This window comes from Nematolebias whitei, chromosome 7 (genome assembly GCF_014905685.2).
Source record: "Nematolebias whitei isolate Nwh7 chromosome 7, NemWhi1, whole genome shotgun sequence".
Taxonomy (NCBI): Eukaryota; Metazoa; Chordata; class Actinopteri; order Cyprinodontiformes; family Rivulidae; genus Nematolebias; species Nematolebias whitei.
In genome coordinates this window covers 14,171,251-14,188,915 of record NC_056504.1, presented here as the reverse complement: position 1 = coordinate 14,188,915, position 17,665 = coordinate 14,171,251, and the positions used below count along the sequence as shown (strand labels likewise).

Genomic DNA, 17,665 nt, shown 5'->3' with positions numbered 1-17,665 from the left:
CCCCCCCCCCCCCCCCTTAAATTTTTACAGATGACAGAAATCCATCTTAGCCGCATTCAAAATGACAAAAATCCACCACGGCACCGGAGAACATTAATCCACGTGTATCTCAGGTCAGAAATACACACTGATTGTAAAGAGGCCTTTAAAAAGTTTTCTTCAACAGGTAATACAAATGTTCATAACCGGTGGTAGGCACAGCTAACGCTAAACTGCTGAAAAAATTGCAGAAGCTAATGCTAACTGCTAAGGCGACTGTCACACAGTCTGTGTCACGTCTTCGTCTCCTTCCAGTTGAAGACAGGAAGGTGAGACTGACCAACACCTGTTGATGTTAGTTTGATTCTGCTGGGTTACACAAAGCTGTTCAGCTGCATCGACCAGTCACGTCTTGTCACGTGTACATGTGGCTAGCCGACTGCATGCCTAATGGACTCTTAGAGACACGCCCACAACAGACAGGAACAAACATGTGAATTTTGTTAGCGGACTTAAAGTTAGCGGAACCCAAGTTAGTGGAAGATAATCAGTTTGCTAACGGTTTCCAAAGTTAGTGAAAACACTAAAAAGTTATCTTCACTATTGGCTGTTAGTAGATTAGTGTTCACCACTGTTCATAACCTTTCCACAGCACCCCACTTCAAAAGATCTGAACTATTGCTTTAGGTGTAAAGTAGCCTGCCAAACTGTACCTGATTTACCATAGGCTTCCACTAAGTTGCTCCTAAATTACTCGACTAAATCCCAACTTCTAACCTGTAACATTCTGTAAACATGTCCAAAGAAAGGCAGAAAGTAAAAGAATTCACCTGCGTGAGAGTTTGAACATTGATGATGTTGATGAGACGGAAGAGGAAAGACAGCCTGTTCTCAACTCTAGCCACGTAGGACAACAAGCAGCACTCAGACAGAACCTCCATCACTGGGTGGAAATAAAACACAAGAACAGCACGGCATGGTTTATCTGCACAAATTACCAGCATTTCAGCTTTTATTAATTTAATAAACAAACTGATCTGAGACTATTTTTTTCTTCAAGTAAATCAGATTTAAGAAGTTGAAAGATACTCAATCCCTATATACCTTTGACATCTTCAGTTTGGCTCTCAAAGCGGTCCAAAGAAAGGACAATGCAGCGCACCAGCATGTTTGAGTCCACTAATGAGCTGTTAATCTGGGTCAGGAAAGCCTGAAACTGAAAAGAAGAAAATGCAATTTTACCATTAATGATTATTCAAAAGTTGCTGTAAAGTTTCAATCCACTACATACACAACATTTCTACAGAGACAATAATAGATAGGACAATGTGGTGTGTGAAAGCAGAACCGTTTCACTGGAAGATGTGCCAATATCATATCATGTAGTAATTATATTTACACCATAATGCTGTTTATGTTGTGTAAAAAAACTACAGATTGAAGAGTGTGTTTCACTGATACAAGCAGCACTAAGACCCTGAGATAAAACTTTTTCTCTTTTCAAGCAGAGTTCTAGAAATACAATGAAACAAACTACAGAGCAGGCGCATTCAAGTAAAAGGTCATTTTTGGTAATTTTATGTGCAAAAGAATACTCAAACTTTTACCTAAGACCACTTGCTGTACTCCCTCGCTACTTCGTGGTTCATTTATCGCAGACTCACTCTATCGCGGTTTTTCAAAATAAGAGTGGACATGACAAGTGGCTGATTGATGGATGAGCCGCACGATCGGCAAGAAATTTTTATGTAAAATAAATTATTTTAAATTATTTAGCACCTGCTGCAGCTTTGTGCAGCCCATACTGCTGCAGGATAAACTTCCTGCTGCAGTTGAACAGCTGATCAGATGTTCAGGGTGCAGAGCGGAGAAGTGAACGTGGCCAGGAGCGCTTGCAGGTGGCAAAGAGAAGAGGAGGCAGGGAGCTGAAATCATGACATGTTGTGCTCTTTTAGAGTGTTTTGAGTTTAGAAACATTGTTTACAATATTGCTAGAGTGTGGGAAGGGTTTAAAATGCCTTTATATATATCTATAAAATAATAAACTAAACTACTACTTAATACTTGAACTACTATTCCTACTTGGCGGTTTTCACTTATCACAGGTCTTTCAGGGTACGGATCCCCCGTGATAAACAAGGGACTACTGTAATGAAATATTGCATAAATTTTGTTTTTCATATTTTATACCAGAAAGACTTAATAGGGGCAGCACGGTGGTGCAGTTAGTAGAGTCGCTGACTCTCAGCGAGCAGGTCACCCCAGTTCAAATCCCGGTCGAGGGTCTTTCTGGGTGGAGTTTGCATGTTCTCTCCGTGCATGCGTGGGTTTTCTCCAGGTACTCCAGTTTCCTCCCACAGACCAAAAACATGCATGTTAGACTGATTGGTAACTCTAAATTGTCCCTAGGTGAGTGAGTGTGAATGGTCGTTTGTCTCGTTTGTCTCTATGTGTCCCTGTGATGGACTGGAGACCTGTCCAGGGTGTCCCCCGCCTCTCACACAGTGACTGCTGGACATGGGCACCAGTGACCCCTGTGACCCAAAAAGGAATAAGCGGGTAAAGATATTGGCCGGATGGATAGATAATGGATGGATGTTTGGATGGATAATGGAAGGATGTTTGGATGGACTTAATAGGTACAGAATCATACCTTCTCTGGAGTGTTGACATATTTGTTGAATCTTTTGAAGGCATCAATGTTGAACTTCATGAGCTCTCCGAGAAGATCAAAGTAGCTCTGAAGGACATCTCGAGACGTGCACCCGCTGTCTATGATGCAGAACAGGATGTGCTGTCGAAGGGTGGAAGCAGAAAACGAGAAGCCGTTCACCAAGTGAATATTTAAAAGAAACATTTAATTTGGTCTTTAAAGAAGACAACTACTACTTGCTGTGGTTTTACCTCTAATAGACCTCTCTTTAGAAGAAACATTTGATCTGCGTAAGATGTTGCTCCTCTCAGAAAACTTTCCACTGCCCTCGCCTGCCAGAACCTGGATTTATAAATATTCAAACACAGAATCAGTAAACAAGGTCCAGGCAAAAGAAGATGTTTTGTCTCTTATAAAAAAGTTTGTATTAAATTATACCCACGCTGTCTTTGATACTAACCTGAAAGACGAGTCGGGAGGCTCCCTCTTCATGACAGTGAGGAGGCGCGTGAGGAGACCCTTCTTACCGTCACAAACTAAGCTTCTGTCCGTGTTGACCAGAGCTTCCACCTCAGGGATGTTGGCCTTCATGGATATGGCACTCAGCTCATTCAGCTCCTGATTATTAAGGAGCAGATACTTGTTCCTGGAAGACAGACGTGTTCATAAGACGTAAGAATTGAAAGTGATACTGGAAGTGAACTAAAGGGCACTCACTCATGGTGATCACTGAAGCTCTGAAGTAGTCGCAAAAACTGGATTTTAAAGGATATTTCCTGCATAATTAAAAGAAACAGATTATTTGAAAATGCAACAAGTTTTACGCAGACAGACACAGTTTATGTCTTGAAGAGACTTGATGAAACAGTTCTTACAGGACTACAGTCGCAGTTTTCATTCTGGCCGTGCACCACATGATTGGAGGCTGTGTACTTCCTCCAGATGAGCTTGTCAAACAGATTGTTGAGACCCGGGATGAGGCGGAACTCAGCCAGCATCTTGTGGACCTAAAACAAAAAGGCAAAAGACGTGTGAGAATCTAAGTTCAGCCTTAACGCCACTCTAAACTTAAAAGGAAACGAACCTGATTCCTCTGTCGGCCCATTAGAAGAACACAGAGCACGTAGAGCACTTCCACTTTATACATGATCTCATGGACAATCTTCATGGACTGAGGCAGTCTATATCTCAGGGGGCTGGTGGCCAGAGAACTCTCATCTGATGACTCTAAAGATACAAATAAACAAACAAATGAATGCTACAAATACATTTTAGGAGATTCAAGCAAAGAAATTAAATACACAATGATCTTGCCTGTGTTGCTTTGCTCACCCTCCTCGGTGGCCATCTGCATGAGAGCATCAAGAACCAGAGCGTTGTCCAGCCACGTGTACCAGTCTTCCAGCTCCTGCAGGAAATTTGCTCCTGTGGCTTCAGAAACCTTTCTGGTAGCGAGTTTACACAGCCGCTCGATGAAGCCAGGGATGTTCAGAAGAGTGACTGTAAGAAGAGTTTATTAAAACATGTATTCTTTGAAGTGGTACAGCACACTTGAACTTGGTTGTTGTGCAGGAAAGATACCCACCCTGGTTGACCTCAGCCCGTGAAGGACTGGTGTTGCACTTCTGCTGTACATTTTTGGCCAATAAAGTGTGTTTGTCATCATTCCCGATGTCAGGTTCTGAAATGGTGACAGACAGGATGCGACAAAAGTTGGCCAGCTGTTGCTGGTCAAAGCTTTGGACCAGGCCGGACAAGTTGGGGATCCCGTCTAGCTGGATCATCTCCTTCAAGGCAAAAACATATGTAGAGTCACCAAATGCAGACATAACACTGACCATCATATTTTAATTAATAACTAAGTGTTTTATAAATGTTTCAAAGTAAAATAAAATTAAAAAATTCACACTGATGCTGAACTAAACAGCACTCTAAACTCAGAGAAACATTTTTAATTTGTCCATACACAAACAAGAACAGACTATACATACACAACATTATAAAGCTGTCGGAGCTGAAAAACATTGTTTTACCTCCTATAAAAGACGTTTCATATTCTATACAGTGGTCCCTCACTACTTCACAGTTCGACCGTCACGGACTCGCTCTTTTGCGGTTTTTCAAAGTAAGATTGTACACAAGAAAAAAAATTGTACAGGACACATGATTGTCAACTTTAATATTACTAACATGATTGGGACAGTACTGGATACAGTACTGTACAGTAAAAAGTTAACAGCAAAATAACATACTTGAGACAGGCGCCACCATTTTGTAGTTTTCTCTCAACAAGCCTACACTGTATCCCCGTTCATAAGGACTACATTTCTCAGAGGACAACAGTGCCCCACTCAGAAGTCATGTTTCCATCATTATCTTTTACCCGCTTCTTCCATTTTGGGTCACGGGGGTCGCTGGTGCCCATGTCTGGCATTCACTGAGCGAGAGGCGGGGTACACCCTGGACAGATTGCAAGTCCATTTCAACCGGCGTGTCAGCGGACGCACACAGCAGGTGACAGGTTGTCCATCTGAACTTAATGCAACTTTTTTTTTAACCTCTTGAAACCAGCCGGTCGGACCTGCCTCCTCCTCTACAAGTAGATTAACACAATTTTATATCATGCGTTCTTTTTTAGTTTTACTTGTGCTGTATGATTCGTAAAACCATATCAAAGCCCGAGACTGGCCCGGCCCGCACATTATTATGGCCCGGCCCGAATCTGGGTCGGACTGGGCCAAGTTCGGGTTAGAAATGACAGCTCTACTCCAGAACCATCAGCGAATCCGAGAGCTGCTAGCCGGCCCACAAGGACCTTGGAGCGGGGAGACGCCACCGTAGGTCCGGCGCTGTTTCCGGAACCAACTGGGACTTTTTTTATCCAGACTTTGACACAATCGGACCACCTCCGGTCCCGCGCTAACCACCCAAAGGTCCGCCACCCCCAAAATGAGTTTCGGTGCTCAAGGACTGCACAGAACCAGACCAAAACAGGAGCAGAACCGGACCCCCAGACTCATCAGTGAACCCGAGAGCTGCTAGCCCGCCCATGAAGACCCCGAGCAGGGAAACGCCGCCCATAGGTCTGGTGTTCCCTCTGGAGCCCACCACTACTACCCCGAGCAAGAGAGCCGACCAGAACTGGCAGGGTAGTTCCGCCAAAATGGAACCAAGTCGGACTGGAACCAAGCATAACCGAGCCACTGCTGTTCTGCAGAGCTGATAAAATGTTGCAGTACTGTACAGTAAAAATACACGTTGTTAAAATGATGTGGGTTTAAGAGGGTAGAACATTACAAGAGTGTGGGAAGGATCTCTAAAGCTCTAAAATAAGTATAATGTCCCTACTTCGCTGTTCACTTATTGTGGGGGGTGAGTGCGGAACATAACTCCCGCACTAAATGAGGGACTACTATATTACAAAAAGAGTGCAAAAAGAGTGAAGGAGATCAATAATTATTAAAGTTACAAAACTTGACAAAAGTCACTCTAAAAAACTACTTCAAGAGCAACTTCCCATGTTTATTCTGCAGACTCTAAAGTACAACACTGACCTTTTTCACTCCTAGAATGTCTTCAATAAGAGTTGCAGTCTGCAGGAACGTCTTCTTGTTTGTCATCAGGGTGAAGAGAAACAAAACAAAATCGTCCCTCGCTGCCAGGCTCTTTGTCACCCCTTCAGTCTGAGAATTGAAACAATACATTTTTGCATTCCTGTTAACTGCATTAAAACCTCAAAGATTTAAAATATTACACACTTTCAACTGGTATAAAATATAGGAACTTTCTCTGACATTACTCAGAACTTTAAAAACTTAAAGATACTTACACATATACAACAATTGTACAGAACACTAAGGCAGTCTTTGACCAAGTCATCATTCACTGCTGCAACAGGAGCACAGATATAAGCATGAGTATCATACAATTACATAAACAGTAAACCTAAAAATACTTTTATTTGCGAGAGAGCAGACAACAGCACATTTACAATGTTAGTCCTACTCACTTTTAGGTATTTTCTTCTGCATAGTTAGTGTGGGTCTCATCAAGATTTCCACAAGCAGCTACCAAAAAAAGTTTGAAATAAAGTCTTTACTGGAATCTCAGTAAGTCACAATACACCTGACACTTAAAAGTCTCATTAATTTTTTTTAAAATAAATAAAAAAACACGTCACAAGTATCAGACTTACTTCGACTCCACCAAAAAGGTCAAAGGTATACGTGTTGGGGAAGGTGGATTCCTGAGCAGTCTTCCGGTCTTCTGTGACAAAGGACATGGCCTCCATGGAGAGCTGTGATGATAATACCTGACGAAGAACATGGTTTACAATAATCCAACCATCAACCACGTGACTAAAACTTCAGTGTGTTCAACAAACCTTGAGAAAACTGTGAGCGTGGGAGAGGTCACTGTTGGGATGGCTGCTCTCGTAGAGCTTCTGAAGCAAAACAGGGATGCCATGCCACTTGGCACGTTTATCTCTCTCCTGGAGCAGGCCTCCTGGGAGCTGCAACACACAAAACGCAACTTTATTTAGCACCACGTGCCTACTGAAAATGGAATAGTTATTTGCTACAAAGGGAGGGTTTTTTTTGGCAGTATTTTAAAACTTTATTTTATATTAGAGAATTTCTCATACAAAATGTTTATTGCAAAGATAAAAAAGAACAAACATCTATAAAATGTGGTTTATGCAGGTATCAAATGTCATTGTCAATTTATTTATATAGCACATAAAAGTTGACCAAAGGGCTGTACAATTTAGTCAAATTAAAATGAAAACATAAAAAGAAGAAAATACATCTTGTGTCACTAATGAAGCACAAGGAAGTAAAGAATAATATACAACAAACCACACCAAGAAAAATCAGCTCTAACTGATTCTCAGACTCTGCGTGGATCAAATGTCAGAAAAACAGATGAGTTTTGAGCAGAGATTTAAGTCTCAACAGTCTCAGCAATAGGCCTGTCAGTCACGATAACAAAATTTGCTTGGCGATTAATTGTCTCAGAAATTATTGCGATAAACGATAACATTGTTTGAAATTTTTAAATAATTATCAAATGTAAGAAGAAATGTTGATTTGTTTGGGGTGTAATACCTTTTTTGACCACCTGATGGCAGTATAAGACTGAACCAAAGAATGGATAGTTGAGCAGCGTCTCTAAGAAAAATGGGAGGGAGGGCCCTTGATGTGACATGGGCTGACATGGTGACGGATCATGCGAATAACTGATTTATTGTTTATCGCGACAGGCTTACTCAGCGGTTTTTAAATTATCAGGTAAACTATTCCACACTCTTGAAGCAGCAATCGCAAAAGCCCGATCACCTCTGGACTTCAGTTTGAATCTGGGGACATCTAAGAGAAACTGGTTGGTGGACCAGAGTGCTCTTATTGGAACGTATATGTTAAGATCACATAAATAAGACGGGGCTAGACCTTTTAAAACTTTAAAAACAAGCAATAAAATTTTAAAATCAATCCAGAAGTGAACAGGAAGTCCGTGGAGAGAAGCCAGGACAGGGGTTATGTGTTCATGTTTTCAAGTTGCTGTTAAAAGACGAGCTGCTGCGTTCTGGACAGATTGTAAACAATGCAAAGATGATTCATCTAAACCAGTCCTTCTCAAATAGTGGGGCGTGCCCCCCTGGGGGGGCCCGGAGCAATGCCAAGGGGGGCGCATGTGACCCCGGAGAACATTTTGCGGCAGGGATTAGGTTTTTGATTTTTTACACCATTCTCATTGTGTCAGGGTGAGTTTGGCAACTGTTTGTTAAAATCCGTCAACTCTCAGTCTGACTAATAATAAAGTTATGAACAAATATGTCTGTCTTGTTGTTTGGGGAGCCATGATTGAACCGTGTCGCTGTGACACCTCAGCTGGTGACGCTCTGGACGCTTGTCACCCACAGCACGCATGCGACAGAGAATAAACTCAAAGCAAGAGCGTTACCTGCCCCTCTTCTGCTTTGACTTTAACAATTTTTATTTAGTTTGTCAAAGCACAATTTAATCTTTTTTTTTTTAAATACAGAAGTAATGTTTACTAAATGTTAGGACTCTATTCTTTACTAACAAATCCTCAGCTCTGGACACATTTCACCCACAGCGCGCAGCAACAAAGAGTATAAAGTCAAAGCGAGAGTGACACCTGCCCCCTCTTTCCTCTTTCACGTTGACAAAATGTTTTAGTTTTATCGATTGTCAAAGCAAAATGTTTTTTAAAATTTGTTATAAAAACAATGTTTAACAAATGTTAGGACTCTATTCTTTGCTAACAAAATATATTTTGTCATTAAACAACTTGTCAGGTTCTTGTGAGCGCCACATCCCCCCACATCTCGCTCACTCTTGAGCTCTTTGCAGCTTCTCTGCTGTTTCTGCTCTGAGTCCAGGTCCAGGTCCAGCTAAACATCGAGCAGGAGCTGAGAGCTGCAGGATCATGTTTCAAACTCCGCTTCAAAAAGCTGCGCACTGCAAAACGTGCTCATTGTAGCCATTAATCCCAACTTCCTCATTTTGATTAAAAAAAAAACAAAAAAACACAAATTGTTTTATTCATTTTTGTTTTGTAGGTCAAAGCGTTGTATATAATACTCCTGAGTTAAAATGTTGCTGATCAATTTGAATTTATTATTATTTATTGATTGTATTTAATTTGATCGTTCAGTATCAAATGGTCAAAAATGTTTAGTTTAAATAAGGATATATATATTTTTAATTTCAGGCAAATTGATGTACTTTAAGCCTTTTCTGTTACAGACTATAAAACAATGTTAATAATCTTTGTTGTAAGTTGATCTATATTTCTTTCTTTATTTAATGTTAATAAGGGTACAATGTTATGCAGAGGTGTACTTATAATAATTTTTTAGACAAATTATACTATTTACAGTCACGGCAGAGAGTTGGGGGGGGGGGGGGGGCACGAAATGTTTACTTCTTCCTAGGGGGAGCGTAACCGAAAATAATTGAGAAGCATTGATCTAAACAAAGATATAACGATTTACAATAGTCCAAACGAGAGGTGATAAAAGCGTGAATCACCTTTTCGAGGTCTCTGGAAGGGAGACAAGACTTCACCTTGGCAACAATGAGTCTTAGTTGGAAGAAGCTGGATTTCACAACTGCATTTATCTGTTTGTCTAATTTACAAATACTATCAAAAATAATCCCCCAGATTCTTGACAGTGGAGTGGCTGTATGAAGCCAAGGAGCCAAGAATGTCAAGGGCATTACCTTTTCCAAAGCTAATGATTTCAGTTTTATTTTTCATTTAGATTCAGAAAATTTAGTTTCAACAATATTTTAATATCACTCAGACAGTTCGAGTGATTCCAGCAGAATGACCCTGTCTGACTTGATGGTAAAATACAACTGAATATCATCAGCAAAGCTATGAAAAGAAATGTTATATTTTTCTAAAAATGAGCCCCCAAAAGGCAACATATAAAGATTAAAAAACATTGGACCTAAAATAGACCCTTGAGGGACCCCACAGATTAGAAGAACTGCAGATGAAGAACATTCCCCTAAATGAACAAAAATATTCCTGTCAGTCAGGCAGGATCTAAAACCAGGATAAAACTGTGCCTTTGATACCAACCACATGTTAAAGCTGTGACCACATGATGCTGTGGTCCACAGTATCAAAGGCAGCAGAAAGGTCTAAGCACTAGAACAGCACAGCTTCCTGGGTCAACGGTTAAAGAAAGGTCATTTAAAACTCCTAAAAGTGCCGTCTCTGTGCCGTGGCCCGATTTAAAACCGGACAAACCTGAAAATATTTTGTTGGTAGTTAATCTTAAACTATTTTTTATTGTACTCTATTAATCCCTAATGGGAAAATTAATTCTCTGCATTTTTCTTATTGGACATGTGAGCACATACACGTGAAGCAGTGGGCTGCCAACCAAGATGCCCGGAGAGAAGCCGGGGGGTGGGGGGTGGGGAATTTAAAGGCCTTACTCATTGCTCATGGGCCCAGAGTGGGACAAATGAGGGCCGAGGCAGATGTGGGTGTTTCACATTTTCCACCAACATTTTGATGTTGTCAGTCTGGGGAGTTGACCGGCAACCTCTGATCACAGGTAGGCCTGTCACAATAACAAATTTTTCTGGGCATTTAATTGTCTCAGAAATGAGGGGGGTGTGGGTGGGTGGCAGAGTTAAGATAATTGAAATTTCCTCAAATTGTGTGGTACAAAGTTTTTAAGAAAAACTGTTATAAATAATCTTTTAATATACAAGTGGAGAGAATCAGCCCAGGTCAAACAGTTGAAAGCTATAGCCAAAAAACAAAACCTTTTCCTCCAAGATCTAAAACCATAACCACCTGACAGAGACTATAACCTATAAATACAAATATACTGCAAGTAAGATGCAACAAGTTTAATACTCGTTACATGAGAACTTGTAACGATCAGAACTGTTGAAATTAAGTGTTTTATGTAGACCCGTTTACCAAATGCTCTCTTCAAAGTCACATTCAGTAAGTATTAACTTAAGAGGCAACAGATATGCAGTGCCAGACAATGTGACTATTTTATTACAGATTATGTGAAATACATCAACAAAACAATAGGTGCAGTCTCTGCAAGAATACTTTGTTAAACTTAATGTCACATTTTGTCATTTCACTCATTCATTCAACCTCAAATAATGACAGGCTTTCCTAAATGTTTTTTGTTTGTTTTATTGGGAGTTAGTCATAAATGTGGAAAATATATCAGTATTGATAACAATTTCCTGCAGGATCAATAAAGTTCTTATCTTATTTGTGACCCCTTTTTATTAATATGTACCAGATGTCTTTTTATAGCATCAGTCACCTGAAAACAAATTAAACTCTTGTAAAGCTCTGAAAGTGAGAAGAGATTTGCAGTTTCATTGTTACAGATGTATCTAAATATTTTATAAACCTGAAGACTTGTGACAATGAAATCTGGTGGCATTGTTTTTATTTTGTTGTTGCAAACCAGATAAACAAAAAATGCTCCGAAAGTTAACACTGTAAACAATCGCTTGAGATGAAACCAAAAAACTTTTTAACCTGCCTAAACTGCAGCACTGACGCACTCAATTAATGGAAACGACGGTGATTTTGATTGTGCGTCATTACGTCATCACCTGAGCTCAGCTGCCCTAGCTCCGTCTGCTAACATTAGTAAAATGTTACTGCGGAGAGTTAGATGTTTTAAGCACTTCTGGACTTACACTGCGGGCTTTTTAGGAAGACTAAGACCCAACTGTAGGACAGTGAAAAACAAAGTTTGAAGAGATTAACCTAAATCTACAAAACACCTCACTGAACCAAGGTATAACTGCTAAGCTAACGAGGAGCTAACAACAAAAGATCCCAGTTGAACCGATTCAGTTCGCTCGCGGTAACAATAACGTTTTCTTTTTGATTGTCAGCGACAAAACATTGTTCACAATTAATCATTTGAAACAGATACGTAGTTCGGAAACACTTCGTAAGACCCATCTGACAGGGGCGACTGTATCCTTAGTTACATCTCCAAATAGCGTCTTCATTTTCAGGCTCGACTCCCAAGCGCGAGTCCCTGGTCTGTCGTCTCAACTTTCGGATGTGCTACCTGTCAAAAAAAGAGCCATTTCTCTCACCTGAGTTCCTCGACTGAAACCCTTGCCAGTGATTTTACTGGACGTGAACTTTGTGACTATGCTGTTGTTGGAGTTTCTTCGTTTTCTTCCAGTACAAGTAAACTCGGAACCCACAAGCGTCGCCATTATTTCTTCTTCCTGAACTGTTCGTGCAGGAAAGCGGAGGCTGTGATATGCAGCTGAGGGGGTTCAGCGCCACCTGCTGGTGAAGAGGCGCAACTACAGGGTTTACTGTGCAGCTGCTTTAGTTTTTATTTTAAAATATCCTAACAGACGTTTATGGAAGGCATTTATGCCACAGTATCTCATAATTATGATAAAATTGTACTTATTTGTTTCAAAGTTATAATTATGTACAATCCCAGCTCCAAAAGTGGGTGCATGTAATGTAAATTCAAAAAAGTTCAAGACAAAAATAACTGGACTTTATTTGTAACAAAAGACGTTTTGCTTCTCATCCAAGGAGCTTTCTCAATTCAAGAACAGAGTGGAGTTCGAGTTATAAAGATGAGCTAAGCTAAATACATATGTAGATTGCCCTATCACTACTCACAATAAGGTTTCGTTAGCGTCTGAGATACAGAGGAGCCACTCTGGTGACATGGCTGAAGTTCCTGATAGGTGTGAAAATGGCTGGGTATCATGTCTAACTGCTGCATTCTAGGTGAAATCTAGACCTCCTCCTCTGTTCAAAGATGGTTTCTCTCGTATGTAATTAAAAACAGAATATAACTGTGTTGTTTAATTGTAATTGTGTACTCAAGGTCCCAGTTACATCCAAACAGATATAAAGTATAAAAAAGAAATAGTATACAAGGATCTAAGATATACACTAAACAATGATAATTTAGTATAATGTGGTGTCTTAAACAGCAGCCTGAACATGAGTCTGTAGTGAGCGGGTATGAATACAGCAGCTTAGAGGCATGAGATCAGCAGCATGGATAATCAGCAGCACAGATAAAGTGACAATCCCAATTAAAGTGGCATTACAATGATTATCTTGTTTAGGGATTAACAGCTTCAGGGTAGAAGCTGTTCCTCAGTCTAGTGGTTCTGCTCTTAATACTCCTCAACCTCCTGCCTAATGGTAGTGGGGCAAAAGTGTGTGTGCTGGGTGAGTGGGGTCCTTCATGATGCAGGTGGCCCTCTTCCTGCATCTGGAGGTGTAGATGTCTGTGATGGTGGGGAGACTGACTCCAACCGTCTTCTGTGCAGCCTTCACCACTCTCTGCAGAGCTTTCCCCTCTCCAGCTGTGGAGCCTCCATGCCACATGTACATTATGAACCAAAGCTCATTTAAAATGGACTGATGCAAAGTGGGAAAACTTTCTGTGGTCAGAAAAAAATATTTTGGAAACTTTTCAGAATGTTCTTTATATTAAAGAGGAGAGGGACGGTCAAGCCAGTTAGCACACTGTTCAAAAGCTTGCCTCCCTGATGGTATGGAGCTGCATTAGTGCCTCTGTCAGCTTATCTGGAAAGGCCTCCACAACGCAATTACTGATTGTAGATTAGAGCAACATGTTGCAGATAGAAGATGTGAATAGAAGGGTGACCCTTTTTCATAAAACCACATATTTAATCTCTCATTTAAGTGAGGGCACCAGGTCGGATTATTGATTTTAGCAATCCAGCCATTAGATTTAATTTATTCACCCATATCAATATCTGAGCTCAACACCTGAAGTGGAATTTGTCTTCACAGGGAATTCTTACAATATTTTTACAGAACAAGGAGAAACCAAATTTGTCTTTTTTTTCTAAAATAATGTAAAAAATAAACTAAAACTCTGCAAACAGACAAACAATAGGTCAACAAACTAACACAGAATTAGGAGGAGGATATTCTGAAGAGTCACTGTAAATACTTGGATTGATGATTTATGACCATTTATTTACCAGTACTTTAAGTTTCCTGAACCTGATTTTAACTTATATTCAATTAACCATAATTTAACAAAATCATACACTAAAGCAGGAATTAATCATTTAATTATCTAAAGTAAACTGTAGATTCTCAGCTCATCTCCACAAAAAGAGCAAATCTTTAAATAAAGAGTGTGGGTCCGGAACAGGCCTGCCTGCAGTCCAGACGTCTCATTAATTAAAAACATTTGACGAGTCATGAAGCAAAGACCACCCAGGATTGTTAAACAGCTAAAGTCCTAGATCAAACAAGAATGGGACAAAACACAGCCCTGTCGTGTATGCTGTTGAGTTTATATGCAATATTTATTTATTTTGCAGCTCATATTGGATTCCAATAATTTAATAATAACAATCATATTACTGTACAAACAAACAATATTACATTAACTGTGTTTTTACATTCAGGCATGCATTAAGTAAAAAGTCTGTATTTCTGTTTCTTCCCTCTGTGTGCTCCCAGCGTTCATTCTGATGCGACTGAGCATCAATGTAGTGTCTCGGTCTCACACCTACAGGACCTCCACAAAGACGACATTCAGGCGCACCAGCCTCCCTCAGTGGCTTTATTCATGCTGCAGCTGCGACAGGCCATGTCTCCACTCTGTCTGTTTGACTTCCATCTCTCAAAGTGATGCACGCTCCCCCCATCACGTGTCCCAGAAGTCATCTTTGCACTCCGTCATCTGGAGGTAGGAGCTGATGGCCTCCCTCAGACCATCGCTCACCAGAGCGTTGTCGGACTCCATCCTCTTCCTCCTGAGGATCACAGACCTTTGGGGTAAAAACATAATAATAAATCAGATTTTAACCAGTTTGTTTTTATTTCATTTGCGACAAGACGTCTTACTGCTTCAAATATGATTAAATTGTCTAGAGAGTTTATAAACTACTGCAGGAACACGAGTTTGCAGCATTTTACTTTGCAGGTTGCACCACTGGCACAAAACTCAACAATAACCCCATCTGTTTACTCGGCACTAAATCGTGCAACATTGTTGGTTTGAATCAACACTTCCTGGGTTATGTCAAGAAAAACTGATGAAGACAAGCTTTCCTAAGATGGGGTGACAGAGTGACACAGTGGCCGATCATCAGTAGGAGAGAAGCTGGAGGGAGTTTTCTCTAACCTTCTGATGTCCTTCCAGTTGATCGTAGGTATCCTGACAGTTATGGGGACGGGCCGGGCCTCTCTGTCCAGACCCAGGACGAAACAAGGCTCCGTCAGCCGACAGCACAGCCCGTCGGCAGAGTCTGTGGGAGGAGGCGTGGCGTTACTGAAAGGCCTGCGGAGGTAACTAACAAGAGAATAAAGCGCTCCGAGCTCAGCACAGACCTGAGTAGTGCTCCACCAGGTGACGGAGGGAGGGGAAGGTGAGACCAGGAGAAATGTAGACCCAGGAGTTCTCCAGGTGCGAGATGCGGTAGTGCTTCACAGGGTTCAGGTTGGAAGAGTTGCTCCTCCTCAGGATGGACAGGGAGTAGCAGTCTGGAGGCAGGAACAGATCCACCAGTAAACACACAGGTCTGGACTGAACTCTGAACGTTGTGTTTGTGCAGCACTGATCTTGTTTGTAATCCTAATTTAACCCTAATCCAGGAGAGTAGATTTTTTAACCGTTAGATTGTGTTCTGCACCTGAACCAGTAGTGCTCAAACAAGTTGTTGCGACAGGGTCAAGTTGAAACCACAGGATGAGTTTCAATGAAACTTGCAGAAAATAATCATTCGACATCCTTCTACAACTAGGGAGTGGTGGAGCAGAGGTTAGAGAAGTGGGCCTGTGATCGGAAGATCGCTGGTTCAACTCCAGGTAGCGACAACATCAAAATGTTGGTGGGATAGGTGATGCACCCACACCTGCCTCCACCTTCATTTGCCCCACCTTGGGCTCTTGAGCAAGGCTCTTAACCCCCACCATCTGCTCCCCTGGACGCCTTAGAGAGGCGTGGTAGCTCAGTGGTCTGTGGTTTTGTCAGGAAGGACATCTGGCGTAAAAATTATTGCCAAGTCTTCGTGCGAGTTAGTTCGCTGTGGTGACCCCTGAAGAAGAGAGCAGCCAAAAGAAGAAGAAGAAGTCTTTCTACATCTGACTGACTTTTGGACTCAACTCGATTCAAGATGGCTGCCGCAGCTAATCAACATTAGTCTAAATAAAAATAGTTATATCTCAGTGAAATGTGGTGGGAGGTTTGCATGATTTCAAGGAATACTGTCTTTATTTTTATTTCAGTTTTCACATTTGTGCAAAAAATGTGACTTTTTAAAACAGTGATAGATTATGTAATCCCCAGATTGTCAACATTGCATCAGCTCGTCTACATCTGTGCCAGCTGCAGTGTGCTTCACTTTCTGAACGGATTAAATCATAAACTCTAACCTCTGTGAGTCTCTGACTCTCGGACCAAGAAGGCACCGCTCTGGTTGTTTGGATGCTTGAGCAGCTCCTCTGCTTTGTACCTGCTGATGCCAGTGAACAGCCACCTGAAGAACAAGTAGAACGACAGGACTGGTGAGTCGTCGTGCTGAAACGTGCGCTCCAGTCCAAACAAAAGGTCAGCCGTCGCTTTCAGGCGTGGAAAATCCACTGGAAGCACGTCAGAGCAGCTTCCACCCCTGGAGGAGGAGTGAAACTGCTGGAGGCAGAGGTCGAGCATGTCGACGGAGAGAACATGTTCCAAACATCTGTTCCTCCTCACGCCTCTCAGGGAACTCCCCTCCTCTCATTCCTCCCATACACCTCCTCCACCTTCAAGACTGTAAGGCCTCTCACCTGTGTGTCACCTTGGCCGTGTAGTTGATGGAGATGTAGCTCTCGCGGCCTGTGACCGCAGATCTCACCATCATGAAATCACCATCACTGTTTTATTAAAGAAGAAAAAATAGACAGTTTTCATTCATTCATTCGTTATAAAGAGGAAGAAAGTTTAAATAAATCAAACTTACTCTGCCACAACTGTTAATCTTTCCCCCATGTGCATGGTTAGTTCTGTGTGCTCAAGCGATGGGTAGTCGTAGAGAGACACAAGGAAAGTTTCCTCCGGTTCTGCACAGACACATGGAAGATGAGTGGCAGCACTTCTTTTTGCACTTTAATGTTCAGGAACTGAACCCACCTGGGGTGTTGGACTCTGGCTGGTTTTCAAGGATGGTCCGGCTGGAACAACACATGGTGAAGCAGGTTCCCATGCTCTGATTTCAAATGTCTGGAAGAGAAAACAACACAATGAGAGGTGCTATGAGAAGTGTCAACTAAAATCTTACATTATGACTCTGCCACCCTGAGTAACCACCTTTAGGTGCTGCACATTTCTTGGAACCAGGCTACAAAACAAGCTGACACAGGAAGGTCTAACCACAGCAAGAAGCAGATATCCTGTGTCAGTTTTCCATGCAGCATGCATGCGAGGAACAAGGTCAGCTTCTCAAGACAGAGAAAAGGTGAGATTTTATTCTTCGGATGCAT

General features: G+C 41.4%; 2 protein-coding genes across 3 annotated transcripts in view; both read right to left on the bottom strand.

The window, feature by feature from the left end:
• trpc4apa (transient receptor potential cation channel, subfamily C, member 4 associated protein a) overlaps positions 1-12,409 on the bottom strand; it is a 17,584-nt gene extending 5,175 nt beyond the window's left edge. The window contains exons 1-16 of one of the 2 annotated variants that reach the window (XM_037679275.1): positions 12,271-12,409; positions 7,017-7,145; positions 6,828-6,944; positions 6,642-6,699; positions 6,462-6,520; positions 6,187-6,315; positions 4,218-4,419; positions 3,947-4,132; positions 3,717-3,859; positions 3,508-3,639; positions 3,350-3,408; positions 3,093-3,278; positions 2,884-2,974; positions 2,633-2,773; positions 1,084-1,195; positions 810-922 (exon numbers count right to left, since the gene is read on the bottom strand). In XM_037679275.1, the coding sequence (XP_037535203.1) occupies positions 810-922; positions 1,084-1,195; positions 2,633-2,773; positions 2,884-2,974; positions 3,093-3,278; positions 3,350-3,408; positions 3,508-3,639; positions 3,717-3,859; positions 3,947-4,132; positions 4,218-4,419; positions 6,187-6,315; positions 6,462-6,520; positions 6,642-6,699; positions 6,828-6,944; positions 7,017-7,145; positions 12,271-12,396 (1,983 nt within the window). In that variant the 5' untranslated portion in view covers positions 12,397-12,409. The remainder of the gene's footprint in view (positions 1-809; positions 923-1,083; positions 1,196-2,632; positions 2,774-2,883; positions 2,975-3,092; positions 3,279-3,349; positions 3,409-3,507; positions 3,640-3,716; positions 3,860-3,946; positions 4,133-4,217; positions 4,420-6,186; positions 6,316-6,461; positions 6,521-6,641; positions 6,700-6,827; positions 6,945-7,016; positions 7,146-12,270) is intronic. The other variant, XM_037679276.1, reaches the window with a different exon arrangement.
• A 2,245-nt stretch (positions 12,410-14,654) lies between these two features.
• sla2a (Src like adaptor 2a) lies at positions 14,655-17,388 on the bottom strand. The gene is made up of 7 exons (XM_037679274.1): positions 17,316-17,388; positions 17,146-17,245; positions 16,973-17,059; positions 16,580-16,683; positions 15,536-15,688; positions 15,330-15,453; positions 14,655-14,973 (listed from the first exon to the last, which is right to left on the bottom strand). Exons 1-7 carry the CDS (start codon positions 17,386-17,388, stop codon positions 14,850-14,852), a joined length of 765 nt encoding a protein of 254 aa, XP_037535202.1. The 3' UTR covers positions 14,655-14,849.
• Positions 17,389-17,665: the final 277 nt, after the last annotated feature.